The sequence below is a fragment of the Lepidochelys kempii genome, chromosome 24 (genome assembly GCF_965140285.1).
Source record: "Lepidochelys kempii isolate rLepKem1 chromosome 24, rLepKem1.hap1, whole genome shotgun sequence".
Classification (NCBI taxonomy): domain Eukaryota; kingdom Metazoa; phylum Chordata; order Testudines; family Cheloniidae; genus Lepidochelys; species Lepidochelys kempii.
The window spans coordinates 14,635,081-14,661,882 of NC_136403.1; the positions used below are offsets into that span (position 1 = coordinate 14,635,081).

Here is a 26,802-nt window from a genome sequence, read left to right on the forward strand (position 1 = left end):
ACACAACACACAGTCAACCTGTGGAACTTGTCGCCAGGGGTGGGGATGCTGTGAAGGCCAAAACTATAACTGGGTTCAAAAAAGAACTAGATAAGTTCCTGGAGGATAGGTCCATCAATAGCTATTCAGGTGAGGGGTAGGGTCATGCCAGTGGGGGGTGGGGTCATGTTGGCATGGGCAGGGTCATGTTGGCATGGGGGGCTGTCAAGGTTCCTTCCCCACTCTGAACTTTAGGGTACAGATGTGGGGACCTGCATGAAAGACCCCCTAAGCTTATTCTTACCAGCTTAGGTTAAAAACTTCCCCAAGGTACAAACTTTGCCTTGGCCTTGAACCGTATGCTGCCACCACCAAGCGTTTTAAACAAAGAACAGGGAAAGAGACCACTTGGAGACGTCTTCCCACAAAATATCCTCCCCTCCCCCCAAGCCCTACACTTCCTTTCCTGGGGAAGGCTTGATAATAATCCTCACCAATTGGTACAGGTGAACACAGACCCAAACCCTTGGATCTTAAGAACAATGAAAACTTAATTAGGTTCTTAAAAGAAGAATTGTAATTAAAGAAAAGGTAAAAGAATTACCTCTGTAAAATTAGGATGGTAAATACCTTACAGGGTAATCAGATTCAAAACAGAAAGAATCCCTCTAGGCAGAACCTTAAGTTACAAAAAGACACAAAAACAGGAATATACATTCCCTCCAGCACAGCTTATTTTACCAGCCATTAAACAAAAGGAAATCTAACGTATGTTCCAGCTAGATTACTTACTAACTTTACAGGAGTTGTAAGGCTGCATTCCTGATCTGTTCCTGGCAAAAGCATCCCACAGACAGACCGAACCCTTTGTTTTCCCCCCGTCCAGATTTTAAAGTATCTTGTCCCCTTATTGGTCATTTTGGTCAGGTGCCAGCAAGTTTACCTTAGCTTCTTAATCTTTTACAGGTGAAAGGGTTTTGCCTCTGGCCAGGAGGGATTTTATAGAACTGTATAAAGAAAGGTGGTTACCCTTCCCTTTATATTTATGACGGGGGTCATGCCAATAGGAGCAGGAGTGGGGTCATTAAGGTGAGAGTTGGATCATGCCTATGAGGGGCAGGGCCACACTGGCAGGGTCAGGGGTCATTCAGGTGGCGATAGGGGACATACTGGTGTGGGCAGGGTTAGTCAGATGAGGGAGCAGGGTCACACCAGCAGTGGATAGGTTCACGCCAGTGGGGGTGTGGCCACGCCGGCAGTGGGCAAGCTCACGCTGTTCCTGGAAGTACCAGAGTAGCCCATATTCCGGGAGTGGGTCAGTGGCGCCCTTCCTGGGGGGCTGTAAATTCAAGCAACTGGTGCTACAGGTGGTAGCTCAGCTGGAAGAAGCTGAGTGGTAAAAGCTCGGTGGTGGGGAAGGAGCCTGCATGGCCTGGCCTGTATTTAAGGTGACAAAAGATTCATGGGGAGGGGTCCACCCCAAAATGGAGTTGGAAAGACTTTGGCCTCTTGAAGCTGCCTAAGACCGCCAAGCAGGTGCTGGTCAGCTTGTTGCACATGGACGGGAATGTCTGTCAGGTTTTGATGGTTTCTCCGTAAGCTTTTACCCAAAGGAGAAGTGGCTCTTGCTGTGCGAAGGCTGGGCAGAGACGTTTGGTGCTGGAGCTTCTGGAGAAGGGGTGACCACGGGCGCAGCAGGTGGGTTGGGGAACAGGGAAGACACACTGAGGTGCAGCGGGATGGCAAAGCTAAGGCCTCTGGTCGGGAGGGAGACACCAGTCTCTACCCAAGCAAGGTGGCAGCTGGGAGCTGGAAATCTTTAAGCAGGTGCCCTTAGGCAAGATCAGGGGCAAAATGCCAATCTCATGGTGTGCCTGGTGATGGGGCCTGGGCAGGAGACCCTTGGACAATGGGCTAGAATGGTTCCAGAACCAGACAAATGCAGGGCAAGGGGTGTGGGGAATAGCCCTCAGCCGGTGGGTAGCCACGGGACGATGGAGTTAAGTCATCCCAGTCGCTCTCTGTACTGGGATGTTGTCAAGTGCAGAAGGTGGGGGACAGCAAGGATTCTAAAAATTAATACCGGCAGAACTAAAATTCATTTGCAAATTTAACACCATTAATTTGGGCTTGAACAGGGACTGGGAGTGACTGGCTCACTACAAAAGCAGCTTTGCCTCTCCTGGAATTGACACCTCCTCATCGATTATTGGGAGTGGACTACATCCACCCTGATTGAATTGGCCCTGTTAACACTGGTTCTACACTTGTAAGGTAACTCCCTTCTCTTCATGTGTCAGTATAAAAATACCTGCATTTGTAATGTTCACTCCATGCATCTGAAGAAGTGGGTTTTTACCCACAAAATCTTATGCCCAAATAAATCTGTTCGTCTTTAAGGTGCCACTGGACTCCTTGTTACAATCCCAACTGTACATATAAAACAATGGGGTCTAAATTAGCTGTCACCACTCAAGAAAGAGATCTTGGCGTCATTGTGGACGGTTCTCTGAAAACATCCACTCAATGTACGGTTGCCATGTGTGCGGTTTTCAACTGCAACGCGTGGTCAAAAAGGGACCCTGGTGGCTCTGCTCAGTACTGCTGACCGGGCCGTTAAAAGTCCGGTTGGCGTGGGGCGGGCACCACAGCCCCCTGCCCCAGTCCTGAGCCCCCTCCTGTACCCCAAACCCCTCATCCCTGCCCGCACCCCAAAGCCCGCACCCCCAACTTGAGCCCTCACCCCTCCCACACTTCAACCCTCTGCCTCAGCCCAGTGAAAATGAGCGAGTCAGTGAAGGTGGGGGAGAGCGAGCGATGGAGGGAGGGGGGATGGAGTGAGCAGGGGGTGGGCAGGGGTGGGGCCTCAGGAAAGGGGTGGGGAAGCGGCGGGGCAATGGTGTTCGGTTTTGTGAGATCGGAAAGTTGGCAACCCTAGCTCAACGTGCAGCATCAGTCAAAAAAGCGAACAGAATGCTAGGAACCATTAGGAACGGGAGAGATAAGACGACAGAAAATATCTTAATGCCCCTGAATAAATCCATGGTACGCCCACATATTGAACACTGCCTGCAGATGTGGTTGCCCCATCTCAAAAAAGATTTATTGGAATTGGAAACGTTTTAGAAAAGGGCAATAAAAATGATGAAGGGTACGGAACGGCTGCCGTATGAGGGGAGATTAAGAAGATTGGGACTGTTCAACTTGGAGAAGAGACGATTAAGGGGGGATCTGATACAGGTCTATAAAAATAAAATCATGACTGGTGTGGAGAAAGTAAATAGAGAAGTGTCATTGACCCCTCATAACCAGAGGCGGCGAGTAGAAGCGGCCAGGGGAGGCTAAGCCTCCCCAGACAGCGGGCCCACCACCTTTGGAGACCACAGCTGCTGAAAGAGTGGGTGCCCCGCCCCGAGGCCCCGCTCCTGCTTGTCCGAGGCCCCACCTTCCCTCTGTCTCTTTCTGCCCCACTCCACTGGCATGGGGGTCTTGAGGGAGGGGTGAAGAGGGGTGCGCGGGCAGTGAGCAACCGGCTGGCTGGTCAGCCGGTGGGCGGGCAGGGAGGGAGGCCGGGGGAGGGGGTGAAGAGATGCGCGCATGCGAGTGGTGAGCTGGCTGGGGGCGGGAGGTGTGTGTCTGGGTGAAGAGGCACGAGCAGTGTGGGGGGGGGTAGGCAGGGGCGGAGCATTGGAAGGCCTTTCAGAGATGGCGACTGAGCAGGGGTAGGCCTCGGAGCGGAGTCACGGCCCGGGTGCACCCAGCCTCCCCAGATGGAGGAGTCACGTGCTGCCCATGCTCATAACACAAGAACTAGGGGCCACCAAATGAAATTAATAGGGAGCAGGTTTACAACAAACAAAAGGAAGTATTTCTTCACACAATGCACCGTCAACCTGTGGAACTCCTTGCCAGAGGATGTTGTGAAGGCCAAGACCATAACAGGGTTCAGAAAAGAACTAAATAAGTTCCTGGAGGATAGGTCCATCAATGGCTATTAGCCAGGATGGGCAGGGATGGTGTCCCTAGCCTGTGTTTGCCAGAAGGTCAGATCGGGGACCTGTCGTGCCTGGTGCTGCACAGACACAGTATCCAGAAGAACTTACAATCAAAATAGACAAAGGACAGGAAGAGAAACTAAGAAGGAAAGGTCCAAGGTCACGCAAGAGAGCTGAGTCTAAAACCTATGTCTCCTGACTCCCAGCCCAGTGTTTTAGCCCCAAGACCACATTGCCTTTAACCTTTACCTGCTACTATGTATTCCATTTCCCTCCCCTTGTCTCTCCCCATAGGGGGTCAGTCACACACTCACTTGTTCTTTAATTCTTTTTTCCTCTTCTTCATTCATCTGGGTTATAATTCTTTATATAGGGGGTCAGCATTTGAACTGACCTTTCCTGTCAGTCCGAGGGCATCGTCTCCTCCCATCGGGTTGTACTCCCGGCTTCTCTGGAACAAAGACTACATGCACTGGGCTGACATATGATACTGCCAGGCCTTGATTACTCCTGGGATTTGGCCATGAGGGATCCTGGCTCTTCCTTTACGCAGATTGTGACGTTCCTCTGGTGTTATCTGGACCGGTGATCTGCTAGGTCACTTCAATCCTCGACACTGCAAGCCAGCCTTACCTTGCTCTGCTTTGAGAACCCCCACTCCTGGGCTGTTCACACACAGCCTCTGGCATGTAAGCTGCTCCCAGCTACGTGACTGGGCACTTTTGGCCAGCCGCTGCTTGGATTGTGCACACGAATGACACTAGCCAGTATCTCCGGTCCTAGATACAATCCTAGGAACCTCCGTCTTGCAGTGTCCAGTTATACCTGCTGGATGCTGCAAGCTTATACGAATTCATCAATTTAACAAAGAAATTGATATGTACCAGGCTTGTTATCCCAAGAGGAGTCTCTGACTCGCTTCAAACCAAATGCACTGCTTCAGGTAGAATAAAACAAACAAATTTATTAGCTACAAAAGAGATTTTAAGTGATTATAAGTCAAAGTACAACAAGTCAGATTTGGTCAAATGAAATAAAAGCAAAACGCATTCTAAGCTGATCTTAACACTTTCAATGCCCTTACAAACTTAGATGCTTCTCACCACAGGCTGGCTGGTTGCCCTTCAGCCAGGCTCTCCCCTTTGATCAGCGCTTCAGTTGTTTGGTGGTGATGTCTGTAGATGGAGGAGGAAGAGCATGGCAAACTCTCTGCCTTTTATCATGTTCTTTCTTCCCTATTGGCTTTGCTCCCCCTTTTCAGAGTCAGGTGAGCATTACCTCATCGCAGTCCCCAACTGACCAAAGGAAGGGAGGTGACTCACTGGAGAGTCCAACAGATCCTTTGTTGCTGCCTAGGCCAGTGTCCTTTGTTCCTGTGAGGCTGGGCTGGGTTTGTCCCATCCATGCCCTGATGAGATGTGAACTGCTCCTCTGCTTTTGGAGAGTTTTAAGCCATGAGGACACATTTGCAGCCTCATAACAATATACATGAAATTACAACCTATAACATTACTATAACAACAATGCTCAGTGCATCATGAGCCTTCTGAAGACACCCGACATGACAAACTTTGCATTGGATACCACACAATCATATTATAAGGATGAACATGGGGGTACAGGGTGTTCCCTCAAGGAACAGAATGTCACACAGATGCCAAGACCTGCTTGACTGTGGTCTTTGGCTATTCCAGTCCTACCCTCTTTGGATTAATGGAAGCCAAGCTGGAATTCTCTCCTGGCTATCATGCAATTTCTGGTAAATCTTTGGTACCCAAAGGTCATATACTCTGCCTGATTAATTACACCTCTGTGCTTGGACTCCCAATCAGTAACTCATCTCCATCTGCAAGGAGCATGGGAAGAGCAGATGAGCTGACCTGGCTTGGAGAGCACTGGGTTCTGTAGAAATGCTCTTAACGTCTTCCCTGTAGAGCTGGTCCGCTGATAGCTGCGCTTGTTTGGCTATTCCCACAACCTGGAGCCTGAGGCCCTTGTGGTTTGCTAGTTTCACTTGGTTGAGAACAGCTTTGTGCTTAGCAGTCAACTCTTCTAAGTGTTCTGAAATCCATTTGGTTGCCCAGATTGCTTTGAAATTTTGTACGCCTCAAGGGGACACCGGGTAGGGTTAGTGACCCAAATCTGGGGTCATTTGAACAAGGAGTTCCTGAAATCCAGCCCCGCCAAATAAAACAGATTTTCTTATGGTTGGCTGATTCTACCATTTTTTTTTTTTTGCACAGACCTAGGATCAAACCAGTGTGGTCACATGGTCTGACATTATCCCCATTAATGCATAGCACCTGCTGCCCCTTTAGGGGAAAAACAGGTAAAATGGTATTAGAAAAAGCATTTGACTCTCTAGACAGGGCCGTGCTAACACTCACATGCCAAATGGATTGCACTGGACGTGTGTCTGTTACTCTCGGTCAATGGTGTGGAGAGGATGCTTATAAAATCTGCAGACACCAAGCTGGGAGGGGTTGCAAGTGTTTGGAGGACAGGATTGCTAAACATGCCCAGGGTTTTCACCTTTCCCCACAGGTCAGGTTTTCTAAACCTTTGATCATTTTTGTTGTTCTCCTTTGGTCTCTGGCGAGTTTGTCCATACCAGTCATACAGTGCAGCACCGAGAACTGGACCCAATACCCCAGCTGGGATCTCAACAGTGCCAAACAGAGCGGGACCGTTACCTCCTGTGTCTTACATACAATCCTCCTGTTAATACACCCTAGAAAGATACTAGCCCTTTCTGCAACTGCGTTGCCTTCAGTTTGTGATTCACTATCACCCCCAGACCCTTTTCAGCAGTGTGACCGCTGGGCCGGTCAGTCCCAGTTTTGTTGTTGTGCATCTGATTTTCCCTTCCGAAGTTCAGTACTTTGCACTTGTCTTTCTGGAATTTCATCTTGTGGATTTCAGATGAATTCTCCAATTTGTCAGGGTCGTTTTGATTTTTTTAAAAGTAATTTTCCATGAGAAATTTTGGAATGTTTCATAGGAAATTTTGTTTTTTTACTTTTGTGGGAAATGTATTGCAGTAAAATTTTTGGAATATTTGTTTTGCAGAAATTAAAACAAATTCCATGGGACATGTTAGATGTTTTTAATGGGAAATATTGAATTTTTTGGGGGGGACTGTTTCCAGCATGAAATTTAAAAATTTTTGTTTCACAGGAAATTTCAATTTTTTTCCTGACAATTTGACTTTCCTGTGGGGCAAAATCCCGGGGTTTATAGATTAATTAGAAATAAGAGTTGCCACATAGGGTTCAACCAAGGGTCCATCTAGCTCGATATCCTTACTCCATCAGAGGCCCATACCACAGCTTCAGGGGCAGAACACAGCATAGGGCAATTTTGGAGTGAGCCATCCCTCCTTCCCTCCCCGTTTCTGGTAGTCAGAGGTTTAGGGTTGCATCCCTGGCCATCTCGGCTAATAGCCAAAGAACTTACCCAGGTCTTTTTTGAGCTCAGCTACACGAGCTGCAACCACAGTGGCAAGGAGTTCCACCCGTTAACAGACTCATTAACTGCACTTTTATCCCGCAGGGTGCCCCAACTTGCTCGATGTTTGGACTCCCCCAACCTCAGCAGCTCAGGGGCTGCACCCAGCCCTCATTACCCTTGCAGCCACCTGACCTCATCAGCCCTGAGGGGGAGGAGGGGCGGTGCCCCACACCGAGCCCCTGCCCTGGGGTAGCACACGGTGCGCACGGACGTTTGCACACACTCCCTGCGGCCGCTCGGGGTGGCTGCGCGCATGCGCCGGCGGCGGAGACTACATTTCCCGTGGTGCCTCCTGCAGGCGGGGGGGGTTTGAGCGAAGCTGTTGTGCGCATGCGCAGAGGTGGCTCTTCCGGAGCGGGGCTGCGCGTGCGCGGGTAGATCTGCTGGCAGCGCGGCGGCTGGCGGCGCCGGTGGGGCAGCATGAGGCCGGGTGAGCGCGGGCGGCCCACGTGGGCGGCCGTGGGGGTCTCGGTGTCCCCGCAGAGGGGGCCGGTAGGGGGGCCCGTGAAGGGTGGTGGTCAGTGGGGGGGGGGGAATCACGTGGCGGGGGGGGTTTGAGGGGTCACTGTCCCTGGGAGCTGGGGGTTGGGGGATGTTTGGGGGGTACCGCGGGGATCGTGTCTCCGAGGGGGAGGGGAGCGGCCGGGGGGGCGCTGGAGAGATGCCGGGAGGCAGGGCGGCTGTGGAGTGGCAGGTGCGTGGGATGGGGTCAGTGGGGTGGGAGCCCCGTGTCCTTGGGGGGGGGCGTACCCCTGGGAAGGGCGGTGATGGGGGGGAGCAATGGTGGGGAGCGGTGTTTGGCTGCAGGCCGATCTCTGTCCCCCCTCCCCCCCCGGTTTTGGAGGTGTGGGGGGGTGCTGGCGGGGGGGCCGTATTGGGGTGCTGTCTGTAACTCTCTCTCCTGGTTACAGGTTTCAGCCCCCGCGGGGGGCGCGGAGGAGGCCGAGGGGGCTTCCGGGGAGGCCGAGGTAAGTGCCCCGTGTGCCCTAGTGGCATCACTTAAGTAGGGGGGAGCTTTGTGGTCAGGGAGGAGTGCCTGACTGGGGAACATTGGCTCAGGGTGGACACTGACTGCACGGACAGAGTGCATCCTACCCCAGCTCCATCGGGGTGCCCTGGCCAAACCCCTGCCTGAGTCATTTCCCCCCTTGCGATCTCAGGGGGACGCTGGTCCCCTTCACATCCCGTCCCAAAGAGTGCAGATGCTGGGCCCTTCCCCTTTCCGCGCAGGGTGGGGGCGCTGGTGCAGGGGGACATTCCTGTTACTCCATCTCCTCTCTCCCTTGTAGGTGGTGGGTTTAAATCTCCTGGCGGAAGCAATGGAGGCTTCCGAGGAGGAAGAGGAGGAGGCGGTGGTTTCCGAGGAAGAGGCGGGCCAGGCTGGGGCGGCCGTGGAGGTGGAAGTGGAGGTGGAAGTCGGGGCGGCCGAGGAGGGTTTAAAGGAGGCAAGAAGGTGACGGTGGAACCCCATAGGCATGAAGGTAACCAGCCAGGCAGTGGGTGCTGGAGTGGCATGGGACGCAGCAGTTTTGCCTCCCCGGAGCAGTGGGGGCTGTGTGGCCAAGGTGGTCTGTCCAAACGGGAGCGGGGTGGCACTGGGGTTCTTGACCAGATGCTGGGTCGTGCTTGATTGGGGCACAGCTGGGGCTGAGCACTGTCCAGCGTTTCCGATATTACTATTGGGAGGTTGTACAGCTGATCCATGGCTTGGCTGCCCAGCTGAGATCCCCTCATGATTCTCAGGAGTGTTCGACTACTTCCCGTAGCTGGACATGTTCCCCCAGCTCAGGGAGGGGGCTCCCCCTGCTCTGATGGCTTCCCATCTTTTTCTCCCCACCCCAGGTGTCTTCATCTGCAGGGGGAAGGAAGATGCGCTCGTGACGAAGAATCTGGTGCCAGGCGAGTCTGTGTACGGGGAGAAGAGGATCTCAGTGGAGGTAGGTGGCCTTGCTGGGCGGTGGTTGGGAGAGGTTCAGGGAAGCACTGGCTACGCCAGGACTTGGGGGTGGGATGGTTCCAGCCTGCCTGGGCAGCTCCAGTGTGACGGGAGCTGGTGCTGTCATAGGAGGGAGGGCGTTGGGGGGTGGGGGAGGATGCAGCTATTGAGCATGCTTACAGCCAGCTGGAAGCCCCCCAGCTCCGCTCTGACCCCACTGCTCTCTCTGCAGGACGGTGAGCTGAAGGTGGAGTACCGCGCCTGGAACCCCTTCCGCTCCAAGCTGGCGGCGGCCATCCTGGGCGGCATCGATCAAATCCACATCAAGCCGGGAGCCAAGGTCCTGTACCTGGGAGCTGCCTCTGGGACCACGGTCTCGCACGTCTCTGACATTGTGGGGCCGGTAAGGAGCCTTTCCCTCCGGAGCCACTGCTGGGCCCGGGTCTGTAACGGGGCAGGGAGGAGGACATCTAGAGGGTCTGACTCAGCTGTGCTGAAAGAGGACAGTGCCTGGTTGCCTTGCAGTGGCGGCGTGGGGTGGCAGGGAGAATGGGAAGAGAGGCTGCTCTGCTCTTGCGGGAGATGGCTGACCTTGGCTCTTTGCTGCACGCAGGAAGGTCTGGTGTACGCCGTGGAGTTCTCCCATCGCTCGGGCCGTGACCTCATCAATGTGGCGAAGAAACGCACCAACATTATCCCCGTCATCGAGGACGCACGGCACCCGCACAAGTACCGCATGCTGATCGGTGAGGGCTGCGGGGCCCCGGGCTTCCCTGGCAGGGGGGCAGGCTACAGAATTAGGATCCCCCGTCACACACAGGATCCATTAACTCCCCACCCCTGCTGATAGAAATGGCTTTCTCAGCAAGCGGGGGCTACAGAGTGAGATCCGTCCCATCATGCCCAGGGTCCTGTAACCCCCACAGAACGGCTTCCGCAGCTGTGGGGGGAGCTACCAAGAGAGGTTCTCTGCCATGCACAGAGGCTGGGCTGATGCTTCCCACTTGCACCGGGGGACAATGGGGTTCCCTCTCCCCAGCCGCTGTCTTGGGTGTCTTCTGAGCAGCAGGCTCATGCTTGGGCTGGATTGCGGTACATTGAGGGGATGGGCCTGGCTCCATCCCCTGGCTGGGGGGATAGCAGAGGCAGACATCTAAACCACCCTCTTCTCCCTGCAGGGATGGTGGATGTGATCTTTGCTGACGTGGCCCAGCCTGACCAGTCGCGTATTGTGGCCCTAAACGCTCACAACTTCCTGAAGAATGGAGGGCACTTTGTCATCTCCATCAAGGTAACGGCAATGGGGCCTGGCTGCTGCCCCTCCCAATGCCCTGGTGTGGGGCCCGTGGGCTGTCTAATATTTGGGCTCCGTGGGGAGCTTCCTGGTCACTTGTTGCTAGTTATTCCAGTAGTCCCCAAGGATCAGGGGGGTTTGGTGTGCAAGGTGCTGCACAAGCTCAGGGTAACTCCCCTGTGCTGCAGTCCCGTGCATTGGGACCTTTTGGGGCGTCCTGTAGGCCATCTCCTCTGGCCCATGCTGGATCCCCTGGGCTGCAGGCACCGTATGCAGGCGTTGTCTCTTGTGGAGGTCTGCTGGATCTCCTGGGCCAGAGCTGGTCCCTCCAAGCCCTTGACTGTAGGCTCCTCTGTGTCCCTGGAGGAGGGGGCTCAGCTGTGGGGCAGGTTCAGGGATGGCAGGAAGGTAACTTTTGGCATTGGGAGGGGATACTCAGTGACAGGATCGCTCACAGAGGAGGGGAAAGCTGCTTAGCTGCTCACTGCTTCCTTCTAGGCCAACTGCATCGACTCCACAGCTGCGCCCGAGGCCGTCTTCGCCTCCGAGGTGAAGAAGATGCAGCAGGAGAACATGAAACCCCAAGAGCAGCTGACGCTGGAGCCCTACGAGCGAGACCATGCTGTGGTGGTGGGGATTTACAGGTACAGCTGCGCGATGTGAGAGGTGGGGTTGGGGAGGAGAGAATGTCTGGGTTTGCCCAGCAGAGGGATTGGGGGTATCCATGTACCCCCTAATGGGAACGTGCATGCAGGTGTGGTGGGTAAAGGCTTGCCCTGTGAGGCTGGGAGGCATCTCTACTTGGAGGGTGGATCTAACCCTTGTCTTTCTCTTCCAGACCTGCCCCCAAACAGAAGAAGTAGTGTCTCCTTGAAGCTCCTTGTCACTGGGCCCCCAGGCCGGATCCCTTCGTCTGCTGGCATGGGGCCTGGGTGTGGGGTTGTCTCGCTGCCCACCCTCCCTCTCCCCTGGGACTCATTTCTATTCTGCTTTGTGGCTTTTTTTTCCAAGATGTATTTTTATTAAAATATGGGAAAATGGTAGTGGCAGGTTTGTGTGTGCTAGGCAGGCAGTTCACACGCATGAGTAGTGACCCTGTCTTCAGTGGCTTCCGCTTGGGCCATTTGCCCTACTCCCCCCCCCAACCCTGAGGGTGACTGTTGGGCTGGGGAAGCTCAGTGCCTGCTGGGGATGGGTTGGGGTTTGGCCTGGTGGGGAAGGGACTCCCCCCAGCCCTGGGGGGAGTGTCTCTGGAGGAAGACAGGGGCCTGTTCCTTGATGTTTCCAAAGCGGGGGAAGGAGTTTGTCAAGGTATCTGGAAAGGGTAGGGTTGCCAACCCTCCTGGTTTCACCGGGAGTCTCCAAGAATCAGGCTTGATCTCCGGGAGGCTACTGAAGCCAATTTGGAAGATTTTAGGCTGCTAAGAGTCTGGCTGCCCAGCTGGGCTGAGGCAGGCTCTCTGGCTCCATGCTGCTCCCGGAAGTGGTGACATGTCCCTACAAGCCCTAGGCCAGTGGTTTTCAAACTGTGGGTCTGGGTCGTGGAATGTAAGGCATTGGGTCTACAGCGGCTCTGGTCAGCACCACCGACCGGGCCATTAAAAGTCTTGTCGGTGGTGCTGCTGCCTGGCTAAGGCAGGCTAGTCCTTAGCTGTTCTGACATCGTGCTGCGCCCTGGAAGCGGCCAGCAGTGGGTCTGGCTTCTAGGCAGGGGGGCCACGGGGCTCTGTCTGCTACCCCCGCCCCAAGGACCAGCCAGTGGGAGCTGGGGGGAGGCAATGCCTATGGGCGAGAGCTACGTGGAGCCGCTTGTGTGCCTCTGCCTAGGTAGCAGCAGGTTTGTCTGCTTCTGAGGCGCAGTGCGATAGGCGGTGCTAGGACAAGCAGGAAGCCTGCTTTAGCATCCCACTGCACTGCTGACTGGGAGCCACCTGAGGTAAGCCTGTGCCCCCCGCCCGGAGCCCCTTCCTGCACTCCAAACCCCTCAGCCCCACCCCAAAGCCTGCACCTCCAGCTCAGAGCGGTGACCCCCTGCCCCGGCCCAGAGCTCCCTCCCAAACCCCTCATCCCCAACTCTGTTGGGTTGCAGGCATCAACAAATTTCTTCAATGGGGTTGCCAGAGAAAAAGTTTGAAAACCCTTGCTCTAGGTGCATGGGGGGTGAGGGGATCTCTGCACCCTGCCCCGAGTGCCCCATCAGCTCCCATGGGTCGGGAATGGGGAACTGGGGCCGCTGGGAGCTGTGGGGGCGGTGTCTGCAGGCGGGGGCAGAGCTGCCTGCACCTAGGCGCTGATGCTGGCTACGTTGATGCTTGCGGCAGCCGCCTGCAATAAGCACCTCCTGACCGGAGCCTGAACCCCCTCCTGCACCCCAAGCCCCTGCCCTACTCCCCTCCTGCAGCCAAACTCCCTTCCAGAGCCCGCCCCCCAGGCCCCTGCCCCAGCTCCGCCTGGAGCCCCCTCCCACCCTTGGAGCCCCGTGGCCCCCGGCCGGAGCCTGCCCCCAGCCCGCTGAAAGTCCGTGCGGGTGGGGGCGAGTGACTGAGGGAAGGGGGCTGGAGGGAGTGGGGGCGTGGCCCCAGAAGGGGCGTGGCATGGCTGTGGGCGTGGCGGAGGGGGCGGGGCAAGGGGTTGGGACAGTTGGCAACCCGGGGGGGGGGCTCCGGCCCTGGGCGATCCCCAAGGGAGGGGGGGCAGGTAGCCGGCCGCGTTAAGGGGAGGAATTGGGCCGGGGCCAGCGGGGCGAGGTCACCGAGGGGCGGGGCCTAGTCTGGTCCGAATGGGCGGGAGCCTCGTGCGGAGGAGGAAACGCCCTGGCCCAGCCCCCTCCGAACGGCGAGGGCAGAAGCCCTTCAGAGAAGGGGTGGGGCTGCCCAAGGACTCCCCTGATTGGATGGGGGTGCGCACGCGCAGTTCGTGGCTTCCCCGCCGGCGCCTGTGGCTTGCGTTCGGGAGAGGGAAAGGTCGCGTGCCCTGTGAGAGGGGGGGGGGGGAAAAGGGGGAAGCGCCTGCGCACCGTCAGGAGCGGTCACGTGGTACTTCAGCGCCAATGAGGCGGTACCGTCGGCGATAATTTATGACACCATCAAGCGGCTCCTCAGTCACTTGTCAGGGCTATTCCGCTTGCGCATTTCGCCCCGTTGATTTTGGTCACGCGCCCCTTCCGTAACACGCGTGCGTAGATTCGTTCTGGTCAGTCTCATCACGTGGGCTGCCGGCCGCGCGCCTGCGCACGCTCCGCTGGCTGGCCCGGATCACGTGGGCGGCCGGCGCGGCGCATGCGCGGTGCCCCGGCGGCGGCGGCGGTTTGTTGTGGTCGCCATTTTTTGTTGCATTACTGGGAAATCCCGGGGCGCGCGCAGGAGCCGCCCGACCGGACCGGGACCCGCCGCCGGGGGGCGCCGCCCGCAGCGGGACGGGACCGGGACCCGCCTCCGCCCGCGCCGGGCCGGCCCGCCCGAGACCCTCCGCCAGGGCCGCTGCCGCAGGTGAGACCGGCCGCGACCCCCCTGCCCGGGACCGGCCCCGACCCTGGGACCGGCGCAGTCCCGGATCGTCTGCCCCGCCCAGCTCAGACCGGCCCCTCCCCGCCCGGGACCCGCCCCATCCCCTCTCCCCGCCCCCGGGATCGGAACCGGCTCCGGGACCCGACCTCGCACGGGACGGGCCCTCCCCCTGCCTCCGGGACCCGTCTCGGCCCCTCCCGCGTCCTCCTGGGATCTGACCCGGTGCCCCCGCCCCCGAGATCCGACCGGGCCTCTCGCCGCCCGGGACCAGCTTCCTCCCTCCCTCCCCTCCCCGTGACCGGCCTGTGCCCCCGTGCCTGGCATCTCCAACGTCCTCCTTTCTTCGCCCGGGATCCTCCCCTATCCCGCCCATCCCTCTTCTCACTAGGGCAGCTGCCCCCAGGAACCCCAACGGGAAACTGCCCCCCCCCGGATGATTTCTTCTCTGCATGTCCCCACCCCGAATCTCCCTTTCCTGCCAGGGCGGCTGCCACAGGGGAGATAGGCCTGGCACCAGCCCTTGGCTGGAGACCTGCTTCCCAGACCGCCATACCAAAATCCCCTCCCTCTTTTGCCTGGGACCTGACCCTCTTCCCCCCTGTACCCCTGCCTGGCCCAGAATCGATTCTTTCCCCTGGTCCTGCCAGAAACCCCAGTTATCTACTCGGGCCACTGCCATGGGTGGGCCCACCTCCACCCCCAATTCCCCACCTGTCCTGCTACCCTCCCCTGGCAGGGACGCTGCCACAGGTGAGACCAGCCAGGGTCCCTGCTCCCTGCCTGGAGCCTCATCTGTCTGGAACCAGTCTGCTGTACCTAGCATAGATCCCCTCCTCCTGGGAAATGACTCCTTCCTCCTGCCCCACCGTGGATGTTGCACTTGAAAGCCTTGCCTGCCCTGAAACTACCCTTCTGTACCCGGTCTGGATCTTCCCTCCTGGGAGCTGACACCCCAAGATCTAACTTTCCTCTGAAACTGATCCATCCCTGACCTGCTCTACCTGCCCTGGAACCCACCATAAAGAAAGTGAGCCCTTGCATCTTGCCTCAGAGCCCCTGGCCCCCTGTATTTGTAACTGGCCCTGGATCCCATCAGCCAGGAAGCGACGCTCTGTTGCCCCACTAGAATCATAGAATATCAGGGTTGGAAGGGACCTCAGGAGGTCATCTAGCCCAACCCCCTGCTCAAAGCAGGACCTGCCCTGGAACTCACTGCCCAGAAAGTAACTTCCCCTTCTCCATAGCCCTCTGCCTGCTGTAGCTGCTCCTGAATCGGCCACTTGGCAACCCCCCATGACCTCTGGGAACACCCTGTACTTCACCCGGGAACTCTAGCCCCACCTCCTTTCACAAAGCATTGTTCTCACTGAATGTCAACTGAAAAATTCCCTACGGGAATTCCACCCCCAAACACCTTCCTGGAACTGTCTTGCCCACACCCGGGAGCCACCTGGGATATCTACCCATTGCAGTGCCCTGCCCCCCCCCCCCATATTTCCCTGCACATGCCCCATGAGAACCTTGATCCCACATGGGTATTCCTGATGTCTGGACCCTGGGAACCCTGTTACATTTGTCACCCCACAAAAGCACATGGAAACTCCTTTCTCTTCTGGTACTGCCTGGAAACTGCCCCCTCCTTCCTCTACACTGGTACCACTTGAAAGCTCTATCCTGATGCTATCTGTAGACCCTCAATTTTTCCCCCCTTAGGTACCATCACTATGTTTCCCTCCCCTTCTGCTTGGGTGGCTCTCTTGATCTTCTGTGGCACCCCTGAGAAATCTGCTCCTACATGCTGCTTAGGGCCTTGTCCCAATCCATGCCCCCCCCCCCCCCCAAAAAAAAACAACTGTGCAGCCCATTCCTGTTCCACTCCAAGGAACCTGGCCCCCTTCCCACTTCTGGGAACCTGGAATCCCTTTCATCTCACTTCCCTATCTAATCCTAACAACACTTTACTGCCATGGCCCTACACCATCCCAGGTATCACCCCCTAGCCCTACCTGACCCACTTTCACTCTCTCCCCAAGCTTTGAGAGGTGATGGGGTGATCTTGGTCTGGGTGGAGTTTTTGCAATTGGGGTGTGTGTGTCTGGGGTGAGGTCTGCACTCTATAGGGGTATCTGTATCTGTGCAGGGGGGGTTGCGCCTGATGCTTTGTGGGGATATTTGCATTGGAGTGCTGCAGATCTGGGATGAATCCGAGTTTGAACAGGGACTGTGTGGTATGGATCTAGGATGAGGGGGTCTGGGAAGGGCTGGTGCAGGTCTGGGATGGGAGGGGATCCGGTTTGGACAGGGCCAGTGTGATGGAGGGATCTGTACGGAGGGGCGTAGCTGCAGCATTTTAAGTATAGTCCTGCCCTCGGTTTCCCTTATTGAGGGCAAGTCTACGCTACAAAATTAAGTCGACCTAAGTTATGTCCATGTACAGCCACTGCAGTAATTGAATCGGTTTTACGTGTCGACACTATGCGTCTTGTGTTGGCGGTGTGTGTCCTCACTAGATGCACTTGCATCGATTTAACTGCCAGTGTGGGGCATTGCTGGATGGTTTCTGAAAGGCAGCAACATTAGATGTAAGCAATGCCACCTCTACCTAACTAAATTGACCTAAGCTCTACTCCTCTTGCGGAGGTGGAGATGAGTCGGTGTAGTGGGCGAGATACGTTGGTGGGAGCTACATTTTAGTGTAGACACTTAACAGAGTTAGTTCGACGTAAGCTGCCTTCTGTCAACCTAACTCTAATGTAGACCAGGCTTGATTGTCTGTGCAGTCACACACCAGCCAGTTCTCCAGTTGTCCATAGAGTCTCCCAGTAGAAATGAGTGGTGAAGACCCATTTCCCAGAGTCAAACAGAAATATGGTTGTGGGAGTGGTGGGCCCCATTCCAGCTGCACAGATGCTGGAAGAGGTCGCGGCCATTCGTGCTTTTTGCAGGGCATCTTTACATGCACATATGAGTGCAGTCATTCCGGTTTGTTTCCTAGCAGAGTTTGGAGAGTGTTGCTCCCAGGGAAGTGGGGAGAGCAAAAGACTGTGTTTGGTTCATTCTGATCCGTCTGGGCTCCTTGACTCTGGGGTGCTGCCTGTGGGAGGGCAGCAGTGTGGATTTGGAGTTCTGGCACCGCTGGAGGGCCTTCGTCTCGCGGCTGGTCTCTGGCCTAAGGGTGTCTCCCTTCCCCAGGGTCTGCTGGGTTTGCCATTGTTCTGGTGGACTGATCAGGTCTTAGCTACTCCAGAACTTGTGGCCTTGACGTAAGCTTGAGTGTTAATTTCCCTCGCCTCCTCATGGGCCAGCCCCTTGTGAGTTTCTCTCTCCCCCCTGCCCCACTCCCTGTGCCTGTCCTCTGCCATTTCCTCTCCTCCCCCTCCCACACAGAGGGTCTGTCCCCATCTCTCCTACGGTTCCCACAGTGGGCTTGCCTCTATCTCCTCACTGTCTCCCTTTCCGTGTTTCCCTGGTAGTAGAAGAAAGGGACTCCTGGAACAACAGTGGCTGTCTGTTTGTTCATGTTAAGGCTTAGTTGGAAGGGGATTTTTCTGTCTCAGTGGGGGAAGTGGCAGTCAGGGGCTCTCCTGGCTTAATGACTGGGGAGTTCCTAGAGTCGCCAGCTCTGAGAGGACAGCCATCCCAGTTCTTAGAGCACTAGCCGAGGACTTGGGAGACCCAGGTTCAGTTCCCTGCTCCACCCCAGTCTCCCTGCGTGGCTTTGGGCAAGTCATTTAGCTGCGTTGTGCCTCAGTTTCCCCATCTGTGTCAGGTGGATAATGGCCTCCTGCAGCATTAAAGAGTGTGAGGCACTCAGATTCTGTTGTGGTGCAAGCCATGTAAGTACATAAGATAGAGAGAGACCCCTTCAAAGTGCTGTAGATTAGCCACATGGACAACCCATACTGTGTTGTTTGGTAGTGCCCTGAGCCATGGCCCCATCCTGCTCTGGCTGGAGTGGAGCCCATCTCTGAGAATGCCAGTGCTGTTGGCTGGGCCAGGAGGAGGTGGTGGTGGGTGTCTGAACCCATCCCAGATGGCAGATGCATGCTGGGGCCACCCAAAGCATTTTAACTCTGCCCACATGGGCTGCCCTGGGAGAACCATGTCTGTCCATCACGGAGGGGATAATGCTTCCAAGTGAAATGAGCCTGTGTGATGGATGGGTGCCCAGGAACTGATTGGAAGCAGTTTGGGGCAGGGACTCTCCGCTGAATCTGTGTCTGTACAGCACCTAGCACAAGGAAGATCTGGTTCATGACTGGGGCAGTTAGACCCTACCATAATACACTTAAACCCTACCGTAATACACCTAACAAAACAATAACATACAGCTCCTGGCCCAGTGGTGTCCTAGCCTGTTAGTAGGGCTCTTAGGTGTATTACAGTACCAGCTAATAAATAATGTGCCGCACCCAGCACAGTGAGGTCCTGGCCCATGACTGGGGGCTCCCAAGCACTGCTGTAATACACCTAATAAATACTAATATACAGCATCTAGCACAGTGGGAGCCTTGTCTGTGCTGGGGGTTCCTAGGCACTACCCTAATATACCTAATAATAACGTACAGCACCTAGCACAGTGGGAGCCTTGTCCATGCTGGGGGTTTGTAGGCATAGACACTACCATAATACACCTAATAAATAATAATACACAGTGCCTAGCACAGTGGGGCCTGGACTGTGACTTGGCCTTCTAGGGCTACCACAATAATAAGTGCAGTGCTGAACCAGGAAAGGATCCTGCCTCCTAACCCTCAGGGAGGGAGGTTTATGTCCCAAAACAGCAGATTTTATATCCCTCATTTTTAAAAAATCCCATGTAATATAATGCTGATGTTTTAATTATTCATCCCCATTCCTAATCCCTTTCTCAGTCCTGGCCCAGTTCTTATGGCGGTGAGTTCTGCAGGTGAACAGCGTTGTGTGTACAAAAACAACTTTTCCTTTAATTGGGTTGCTGTATCTTTTGCCACTCCAGCAATAATATGAAGAATCCACACAGGCCCGGCTGGGTCTCAAATAACCCTGGTTATTAAACACACACACACTTGCAAAGCCTATCTCACATATGTACTGCTGCTCTGGCTGGCTTCTGGCATGCAACACGGTGAGCACCGCTAGAAGGCTCACAAACTACTTAAAGAGTCACTACATGGTTTTAAAGCAGTTGCCTTTTAACCAGATTGGTTGTGTGAAAGGTGAAGGGGGGTGTACCCACTCTTTATACCGCTCTGGTGCGTATCTCTAACCTTCTCTCATAAATCTTTGCTCCTGGACACACCTGTCATTCTAGTTTTATACTGCAGCCCATCATCATGGTACCTGAGCACCTTCCGCAAAATTAATAGCAATAGTATGTTCTCTTCTGATGGCCCCAGCCCTCTGAGCAGGTGCTTTGGAGGAGTCAGCCACGGTGACCCCTGGAGCTGTTCCCTCACCCAGTTACTTTTGATTTATGAGGCGGGTAAAAGTTTCTGGTGGTGCTCAGTTTCAGATGGGGGCAGAGTTAAGGTGCCCTGCCTGCCCCGACAGTGTGTGTGGAGGCCGCCACCCTGGGGGGTTGAACTGGGGACCTCCAGAACTAGAAGCATGAGCAGCTAGAGCAGAGCTAGAGCCAGGGCTCCTTAGGTTTTTGCAGACTTGGCTTCTCTGTGGATTGAGTGCAGAGACGGAGCTGTAATACCCACTCACCAGTGGGCATTTCTGAATCTTCCAGCAGCTTGAGGCTTTCTCTAAAGTGCAGCCTTGACTGGGAACTTGTAGGATTCCTGCTGTGTGAGTTAGATATGCCCTGGCACTGAGACTTTGTGGCCATGGTGGCAGGAGAGGGGGCTGACCGTGCCAGAGACTCTTGCTTCATGATCCTTTTTCCTGGGAAGAGACTAGGGCCTAGAACTGCCCACGGAGCCGGGACAGCACAACGACCGTATCCTGTAAAGTGAGCGAGTGGCTGAGTTCTGCGCTCCTGAGTGCCCTGCAGCGCTGGGCGCGCAGACCTGGAGGTGGCAGGCGCCTGGGGTGCCATAGCAAGGCCCTGCCCTGGTTGTGAACATGTGGGAATGGCTGGGGATCCCCAGAATGGATCATGTGGTGGTGGGAGCTGGATTGCACCCCACCCCCTCCGGTGTGACGTGTGAGTGATGGGGGCACTTGAGGGAAGTTGGGCAGTGCCAACCCCAGGCTCCAGGGCTGCCCTGTGTGAACTGCTTCATGGTGGCATGTGGGAGGGAGAGGTGGTGCTGTCATCCTGTGCCTCACCCCCACTGCTCTTCCCTGCTTGTGCCTGGGTGGCGCTGCGCTCCCGGAGGAGCGGGCACTGCCTTGATCCCTCCGTGGCGCAGTGCCAACGGCCCGGGCCCCGCTGTCTCTGGGGCAGCCGGCTGAGTGGGGAGCGGGTTATTTATAGCCCTGTGTTCCTGGAAGGAGATCTGGCTCTTCCCAGGCGGGTATTTTTGGAGCCTCTCTGTCCTGCTCCTGTTTCACGCTTTGTTTGGGCATAATCGTCCCCGCTGCATCCCAGAGAGCCTAGCAACACGGGCTGCTTCCCCATTGGCTCCCGGGGATTCTGACTGGCCAATGGGGAGCCTGTTGCCATGGCAGAGGACTGTTGCACGGAGGCAACTCAGAGGCAGGCGTTCCCTAGATCTGCTGTCAGGGCATCCGGGTTGCAGCCGCCTGGTTCCAGCGAGTGGCAGGTGTCCCTCAAGCTTGGGCTGCAGGGGCCCAGAGCGGGGATCTGCTCTTTGGGCAGTGGGACTTGATCACGCTTCTAAGTGCCCATCCTGCCCTGCCAATGGCCAGGTTTTACTTCGCAGCCTCTGGCCTAGAAGCAAAGTGCAGACATGGCCCTTTGCCAGGAGATCCAGGCACTGTGCCTTGCCAGCGTGGGTTGAAGTGCCTTGCAAGAGACACACAGTAAAACTGTCCTTTTCTCCTCCTGTCCTGGGTCACAGCTCGTCAGAGGATTGCAAATGGTGACAATTACATTTCCACCTTTCCGGTGGACCCCTGACCATGCGTCATTTCCCCCTCATTGCTGCACAGGGGGTATTCAAACTCATGAAATCCCCCCCGTGTGAGAGGGACTTTTTATATCCTGTGGGGATGCGATTTGTCCTATTATAATTATCCCCTGGTTTCAGGTACTTTCTAATCCAGGGAAATGTCACTGATTCCTGCAGATTCTAAGCTTTCAGGAAAATAGTTTCTAGCCCTTGTGATTGGGAAGTTAAACCTTCCAGTGGTGAAGCTGACAATGCAATGCTGTTTTCCTGCATCTGCAGGCAGACAGCCATGCCCGGGTGCCTCTGCTGCTGCTTATAGCTCTGCCAGGCTGCCACAGAACCAAAGGAGCCAGAATCACCCAGATGATTGGTCAGCTGTGAAACTGACAAGATTTGGGTCCGTTTCATTTTGCTTATGTTGGCAAAGGTCTGAGCAGCAGCAGAGGCAGGCTGCTCCCATCCTGCAGCCAGAGACTATGGTTTTGGTGGTGATGGGAGCTAATGTATTGGATAACTACTATATAGAGGCTGGCATAAATACTCAGACTGTAACCCTGTATGGTGTATGCAGCACCTGGCGTGGTGGGGGCCTGGTCTGTGACTAAGGCAGGACAGATAATTGAGCCTTTAAATTGTGATTTGAGGACTTCAGTAACTCCTGCAGAGGTTATGAGTCTGTTACAGGAGTGGGTGGGTGAGGTTCTGTGACCTGCAATGTGCAGGAGGTCAGACTAGATAATCCTGATAGTCCCTTAAAGTTTCTGATACACTCTGTTACAAGCATCAGCAGCCTGGGAGTGCTGCTTGGCCTTCTCTCTTCTCCCTGTGTATCATTTTATCATTTTTCTCCATGGCTCTGGGACTATCCTGCTCCAGCCGGAGCTCAGAAATCTACAAACCAGTGAAGCAGCTGCGCAGCCCAAGCCCTGTGAGCCTGAGTGAGTTGGCGCAGGGCTGGCTGTGGGTTTGTCTTCGCTGTGTAGACATAGCCTTAGCCTCTCTGTCCTTCAGTTTCCCCCCATGTACAAAGGAGGTCATAGTGCTGTCCCACCACGTGTATGTTGTGAGATAAATACATTAAAGATTGTGACGTGCACAGATACAGCGGTGATGAGAGGGAATATAAGCATATAAGATACTTCCCTTCTTGTGCCTCTAAGTGAGCGAGTGGCTGAGTTCTGCGCTCGTGAGTGCCCTGCAGCGCCGGGCGCTCAGACCTGGAGGTGGCAGGCGCCTGGGGTGCCATAGCAAGGCGCTGCCCTGGTTGTGAACATGTGGGAATGGCTGGGGATCCCCAGAATGGATCATGTGGTGGTGGGAGCTGGATTGCACCCCACCCCCTCCGGTGTGACATGTGAGTGATGGGGACACTTGAGGGAAGTTGGGCAGTGCCAACTTCTCTGTGAAAAGGGGATAACGATACTGGTTTGTGAAGTGCGTTGAGGTCTATGGATGGAAAGAGCTAGCTATGAGCTAGGTATCTAGATAGAAAGGGATTAGTCATTGTTGTTACTAACAAGAATAGCCAGAGCTGTTATAATCAATACTGTGACCCTCTAAAACAATCCAAGAGTTCTGGGATATAATCCTCCAACTCAGACCTCTAACTGAGGAGGGAGCTTCCGGAGTCAGGTTATCCCATTCCTGCCAGCAGTGGGGTGTTTCATGCCATTTCCTATGAAGCATCTGGTGCGGATCGCTTTCTGGAGACAGGATACCAGGTTAGATGGACCCCCTAAGGTCTGACAAGATACCGAACTTGACAGGTCCCCTGGGTCTGATCCAGGCTGGTGGCTTCTGTGGTTTGATCTTTAATCAAACTCCCTTGCAGAGTTTTGATGTTGTTTGTAAAACACCCTCTTTGCATTCAGGTAAATAAGCATTGAAAAATGACTCCATTAGAGGCGCAAACCTTGCTCTGTGACTGCTGCCTTACGAGCAGCACATGCTTCTCCACCCATCAGAAGATTGGTACAGAAGATTGACTCCTGTGAATGGGCAGTAGAAAATAACTGTGTCTGTCAGCCTGTGCTGACTTTAAACTTTAAAGCTGTTGGACCCACAAATCAAGCCAGGTTTGGGCGGGTCTGTCTCCAGTTTCCTTGAGTGCTCAGTGTTATGCAGTTCAGCCAATACAACCATGGCTGCGTGTAACTTCCCCCACACTGAGGCTGTAATTTTCGCCCATGGCTTAATGTTTAGATCTTGCTGAGGTCCGTAAAGCAAGCCAAGTTTTACAGGACTCTGAGCGCACGGTGTTACTTTTGGCTACACGCATCTCCCCCAAGGCTGGGATTTTCAAAGGAGCGATGTGCCTGGTGTAGGCACAGTTTTTGTACTAATTGAACTATTTTGTGTGTGGGGTGGGGGAGTTATTTGCAACTGGTATCATTAGATGAGTACGGCCCCTAGCATGGATGCGGATATGTTGGTATAAATATGCCTTATAGTGGGGTAGGTATTTCCCCTTTCCCTGCATGAATGGATCTGGACAAATTGGAGAATTGATCTGAAATCAACAAGATGATATTCAATAAAGACAAGTGCAACATACGCCACTTAGGAATTAAAAATCAAATGCACAACTACAAAATGGGGAATACCTTGGGAGGTGGTAATACTGCAGGAAAGGATCTGGGGGTTATAGTGGATCACAGATTGAATATAGGTCAACAACGCGATGCCATTGTGAAAAAAGGCTACTGTCATTCGTTCTGGGGTATTTTGACAGAAGTGTTGTATGTGAGATGTGGAAGGTAATTGTCCTACTCTACTTGGCACTGATGAGGCCTCAACTGGAGTACTGTGCCAATTCTGGCTGTAGGACAGATGTGGAAAAGTTGGAAAGAGCCACAGGAGAGCAACAAAAATGAACAGTTTAGGAAACCTGACCTCTGAGGAAAGATTAAAATAACTGGGCATGTTTTGTCTTGAGAAGAGAAGACTGAGTAAAACCTGATAACAGTCTTCAAACATGTGAAGGGCTGTTTATAAAGAGGATGGGGGTCAGTTGTTCTGAGTGTCTACTGAAGGCAGGACAAGCAGTAATGGGCTCAATCTGTATTAAGGGAGATTTAGGTTAGGTATTTGGAAAAAATTCCTAACTCTCAGGGGAGTTAAGCTCTGGAATTGGCTTCCAAGGGAGGTTTTGGAAGCCCCATCATTGGAAGTTTTTAAGAACAGGTTGGACTAACGCCTGTCAGGGATGGTCTAGATTTATTTGGTCCTACTACAGTGCAGGGGGCTGGACTTTGACCTCTCGGGGTTCCTTCCAGCCCCACATTTCTATGATTCCATGAATAGTTGTAGTGATACATGGCACCTTTGTACACCAGTATAATTGCATCCACACTACTATTATTATTTATTACTTGTATTGCCAGAGTGCCTAGGAGCCAGGACCCCATTGTGCTAGGCGCTGGACAAACACTGGACAAAAAGATAGTCCTTGCATCAGGGAGCTGGCAATTTCAATACAGGGAGATTGTACTGCTTTAGCTAGATCAGGATAGTTAAAACGATGCAACTTTTTGTGTGTAGACAAGGTGTGAGGCGCGATTCACATTGCCATTCAAATCTTCACTAAATACAGCCGGCTGCAGGGAAGCTATTTCGTGCTTGCCACAGACAGCAGAGCGCGCCAGCCTGCGAGGAAGGATGGGCCAGTGGCTAAGGCTCTTGCCTAGAACTTGGGAGAGTGTGGCTACATTCCCTGCTTCTGCCACCGACTTCCTGGGGGCAAGTCATGTAACCTGTCTGTAAAATGGGGTAACGCTGCCCTTCTTCCCAGGCTGTGAGGATGAATCCAGTGGAGATGGTGAGGTGCTCAGGTACTGCGGTAGCAGGATAGCACGATAGAGAGAGTCATCTGGTCCTGCTTGCCTTCTGTGTTGCATTGATTGTGAGTTCAGTTTTATAATACTTGGGAACTTCCCCCCGAGAGAGCTGGGTGAAGCGAATCTTACGCTTGTACAATAAAGTTATCAAGTCAGGCAGATTAAAGTTTGCTCCTTTTGCTTTTAACTTAGCTCCACTACGTTCCTGTCAGTTTGAATTACCTAATCCCTGTGTTCTAGTATTCCTTTTATGTCACAAGTTTAGATAGGGTTGTATATGTCTGTATCTGACAAAGTAGCAATCTCATTTTCCTTAAGCAAGGCCCTGCAGATGTGCTTTAATAACGAGGTCAGCATGGATTTTTCCAATATACTTACAGACTGCAGCTCTCAGCTATGCTGTTTTAGCTCGCCTTGCTAGCATATACTGTTGGGTGATGCTGTGAATTATTTAGCAGACTCGAAGTGCTTCTGCCTTGCTTTGTTGGCTTGGGAAAAAGGCACTTTTCACTTTGGTTAACTTGCGAAGTCGGACTTGGAGATTGGTTAAAGCCAGGGCTGTCTGAATTGGGTGGAGGCCTTTTGAGAATAGGTTTCAGAAGGCAAATCAGATTCACGAGTCACTAAATCAGCACAGCTCATGTGAGCGCTTAGATCAGCTGCACGCTCTGTGTACACTCCTGGGAAGCTCTTGCTGAGTTAAAATGCTATTTCATCTTCCCCTCATCCCAAACCTGACTCTCAAGCTTGTACCGCCTTGCCCACTGGCAGGGCGTTGGCAACGGACCTGCACCTTGGACCACTGGATCTCAAAGCACTCTCTACTGACTGAGCTAACAGACCCAACTCTGTTAGCTCATGGCCGCTAGCAAGCTCATCCACCTCTAGATGTGGCCCAGTCATCACTAGAGGGGGACATGCCACAGGGTGTGGGGGAGGCTACACAGCCTGGTGGATAGAATCCTGGACTGGGAGATTTGGGTTCTAGTCCCCACTCTGCTGCTGAATGGCCTTGGGCAAGTTGGGTCTCTGTGCCTTGGTTTCCCCATCCGTGGGGATAGTTTATAGACCCCAGAACGTGTTGTGAAGCCACTACCGAGCACATGTACAGGGTGACCAGCTTTAGCGCAGGGTGCTCCACTGGCGAAGGAGAAGACTGATAGTGTGTCTAGCCTGTGTTCCCTGGAGGTACACATGGCTGAGAGACCTCTGTGGACTAGATCCAGTCCCTAGTCTCATGAATCTTTTCCCTTTTGGGCTTATGCTTCCCAGTCTTAGTCTCTCTGGAGAGTAAAATTCTACAGCAGATGATAATCCTTCGCTTTTACAGAGCAGTTACCTTACCTCACTTGTCTGATTCCCTGCTATAGAATCATAGAAATGTGGGGCTGGAAGGGACCTTGAGAGGTCATCAAATCCAGTCCCCTGTGCTGTGTCAGGACCAAGTCAAGTCATCTCTGATGGGGTTTGTCCAACCTGTCTTTTAAAACCTCCAGTGATGGGGATCCTGCAGCCTCCCTTGGAAGCCTGTTCCAGAGCTGAACTCCCCTGAGAGTTAGAAAGTTTTTCCTAATATCTAACCTAAATCTCCCTTGCTGCAGATTAAGCCCATTCTGGCTTGTCCTACCTTTAGTGGGCATGGAGAACAATCCATCTCTGTCCTTTTTGTAACAGTACTTAACAGCAAAAACAATGAGGAGTCCTTGTGGCACCTGAGAGACTAACAAATTTCTTTGGCCATA

The 26,802-nt window shown here is 54.1% G+C and overlaps 2 protein-coding genes across 2 annotated transcripts in view; both read left to right on the forward strand.

Annotated features, from left to right (window-relative positions):
* The first annotated feature begins 7,829 nt into the window (after window positions 1–7,829).
* Window positions 7,830–11,757, forward strand: FBL (fibrillarin rRNA 2'-O-methyltransferase). The gene is made up of 9 exons (XM_073322804.1): window positions 7,830–7,914; window positions 8,396–8,452; window positions 8,774–8,965; window positions 9,327–9,421; window positions 9,653–9,823; window positions 10,034–10,166; window positions 10,599–10,711; window positions 11,213–11,358; window positions 11,553–11,757. Exons 1-9 carry the CDS (start codon window positions 7,905–7,907, stop codon window positions 11,575–11,577), a joined length of 942 nt encoding a protein of 313 aa, XP_073178905.1. The 5' UTR covers window positions 7,830–7,904; the 3' UTR covers window positions 11,578–11,757.
* A 2,212-nt stretch (window positions 11,758–13,969) lies between these two features.
* LOC140902571 (dual specificity tyrosine-phosphorylation-regulated kinase 1B) overlaps window positions 13,970–26,802 on the forward strand; it is a 31,462-nt gene continuing 18,629 nt past the window's right edge. The window contains exon 1 of the mRNA XM_073322786.2: window positions 13,970–14,202. The gene's annotated coding sequence lies outside the window, so the exon portion shown is untranslated. The remainder of the gene's footprint in view (window positions 14,203–26,802) is intronic.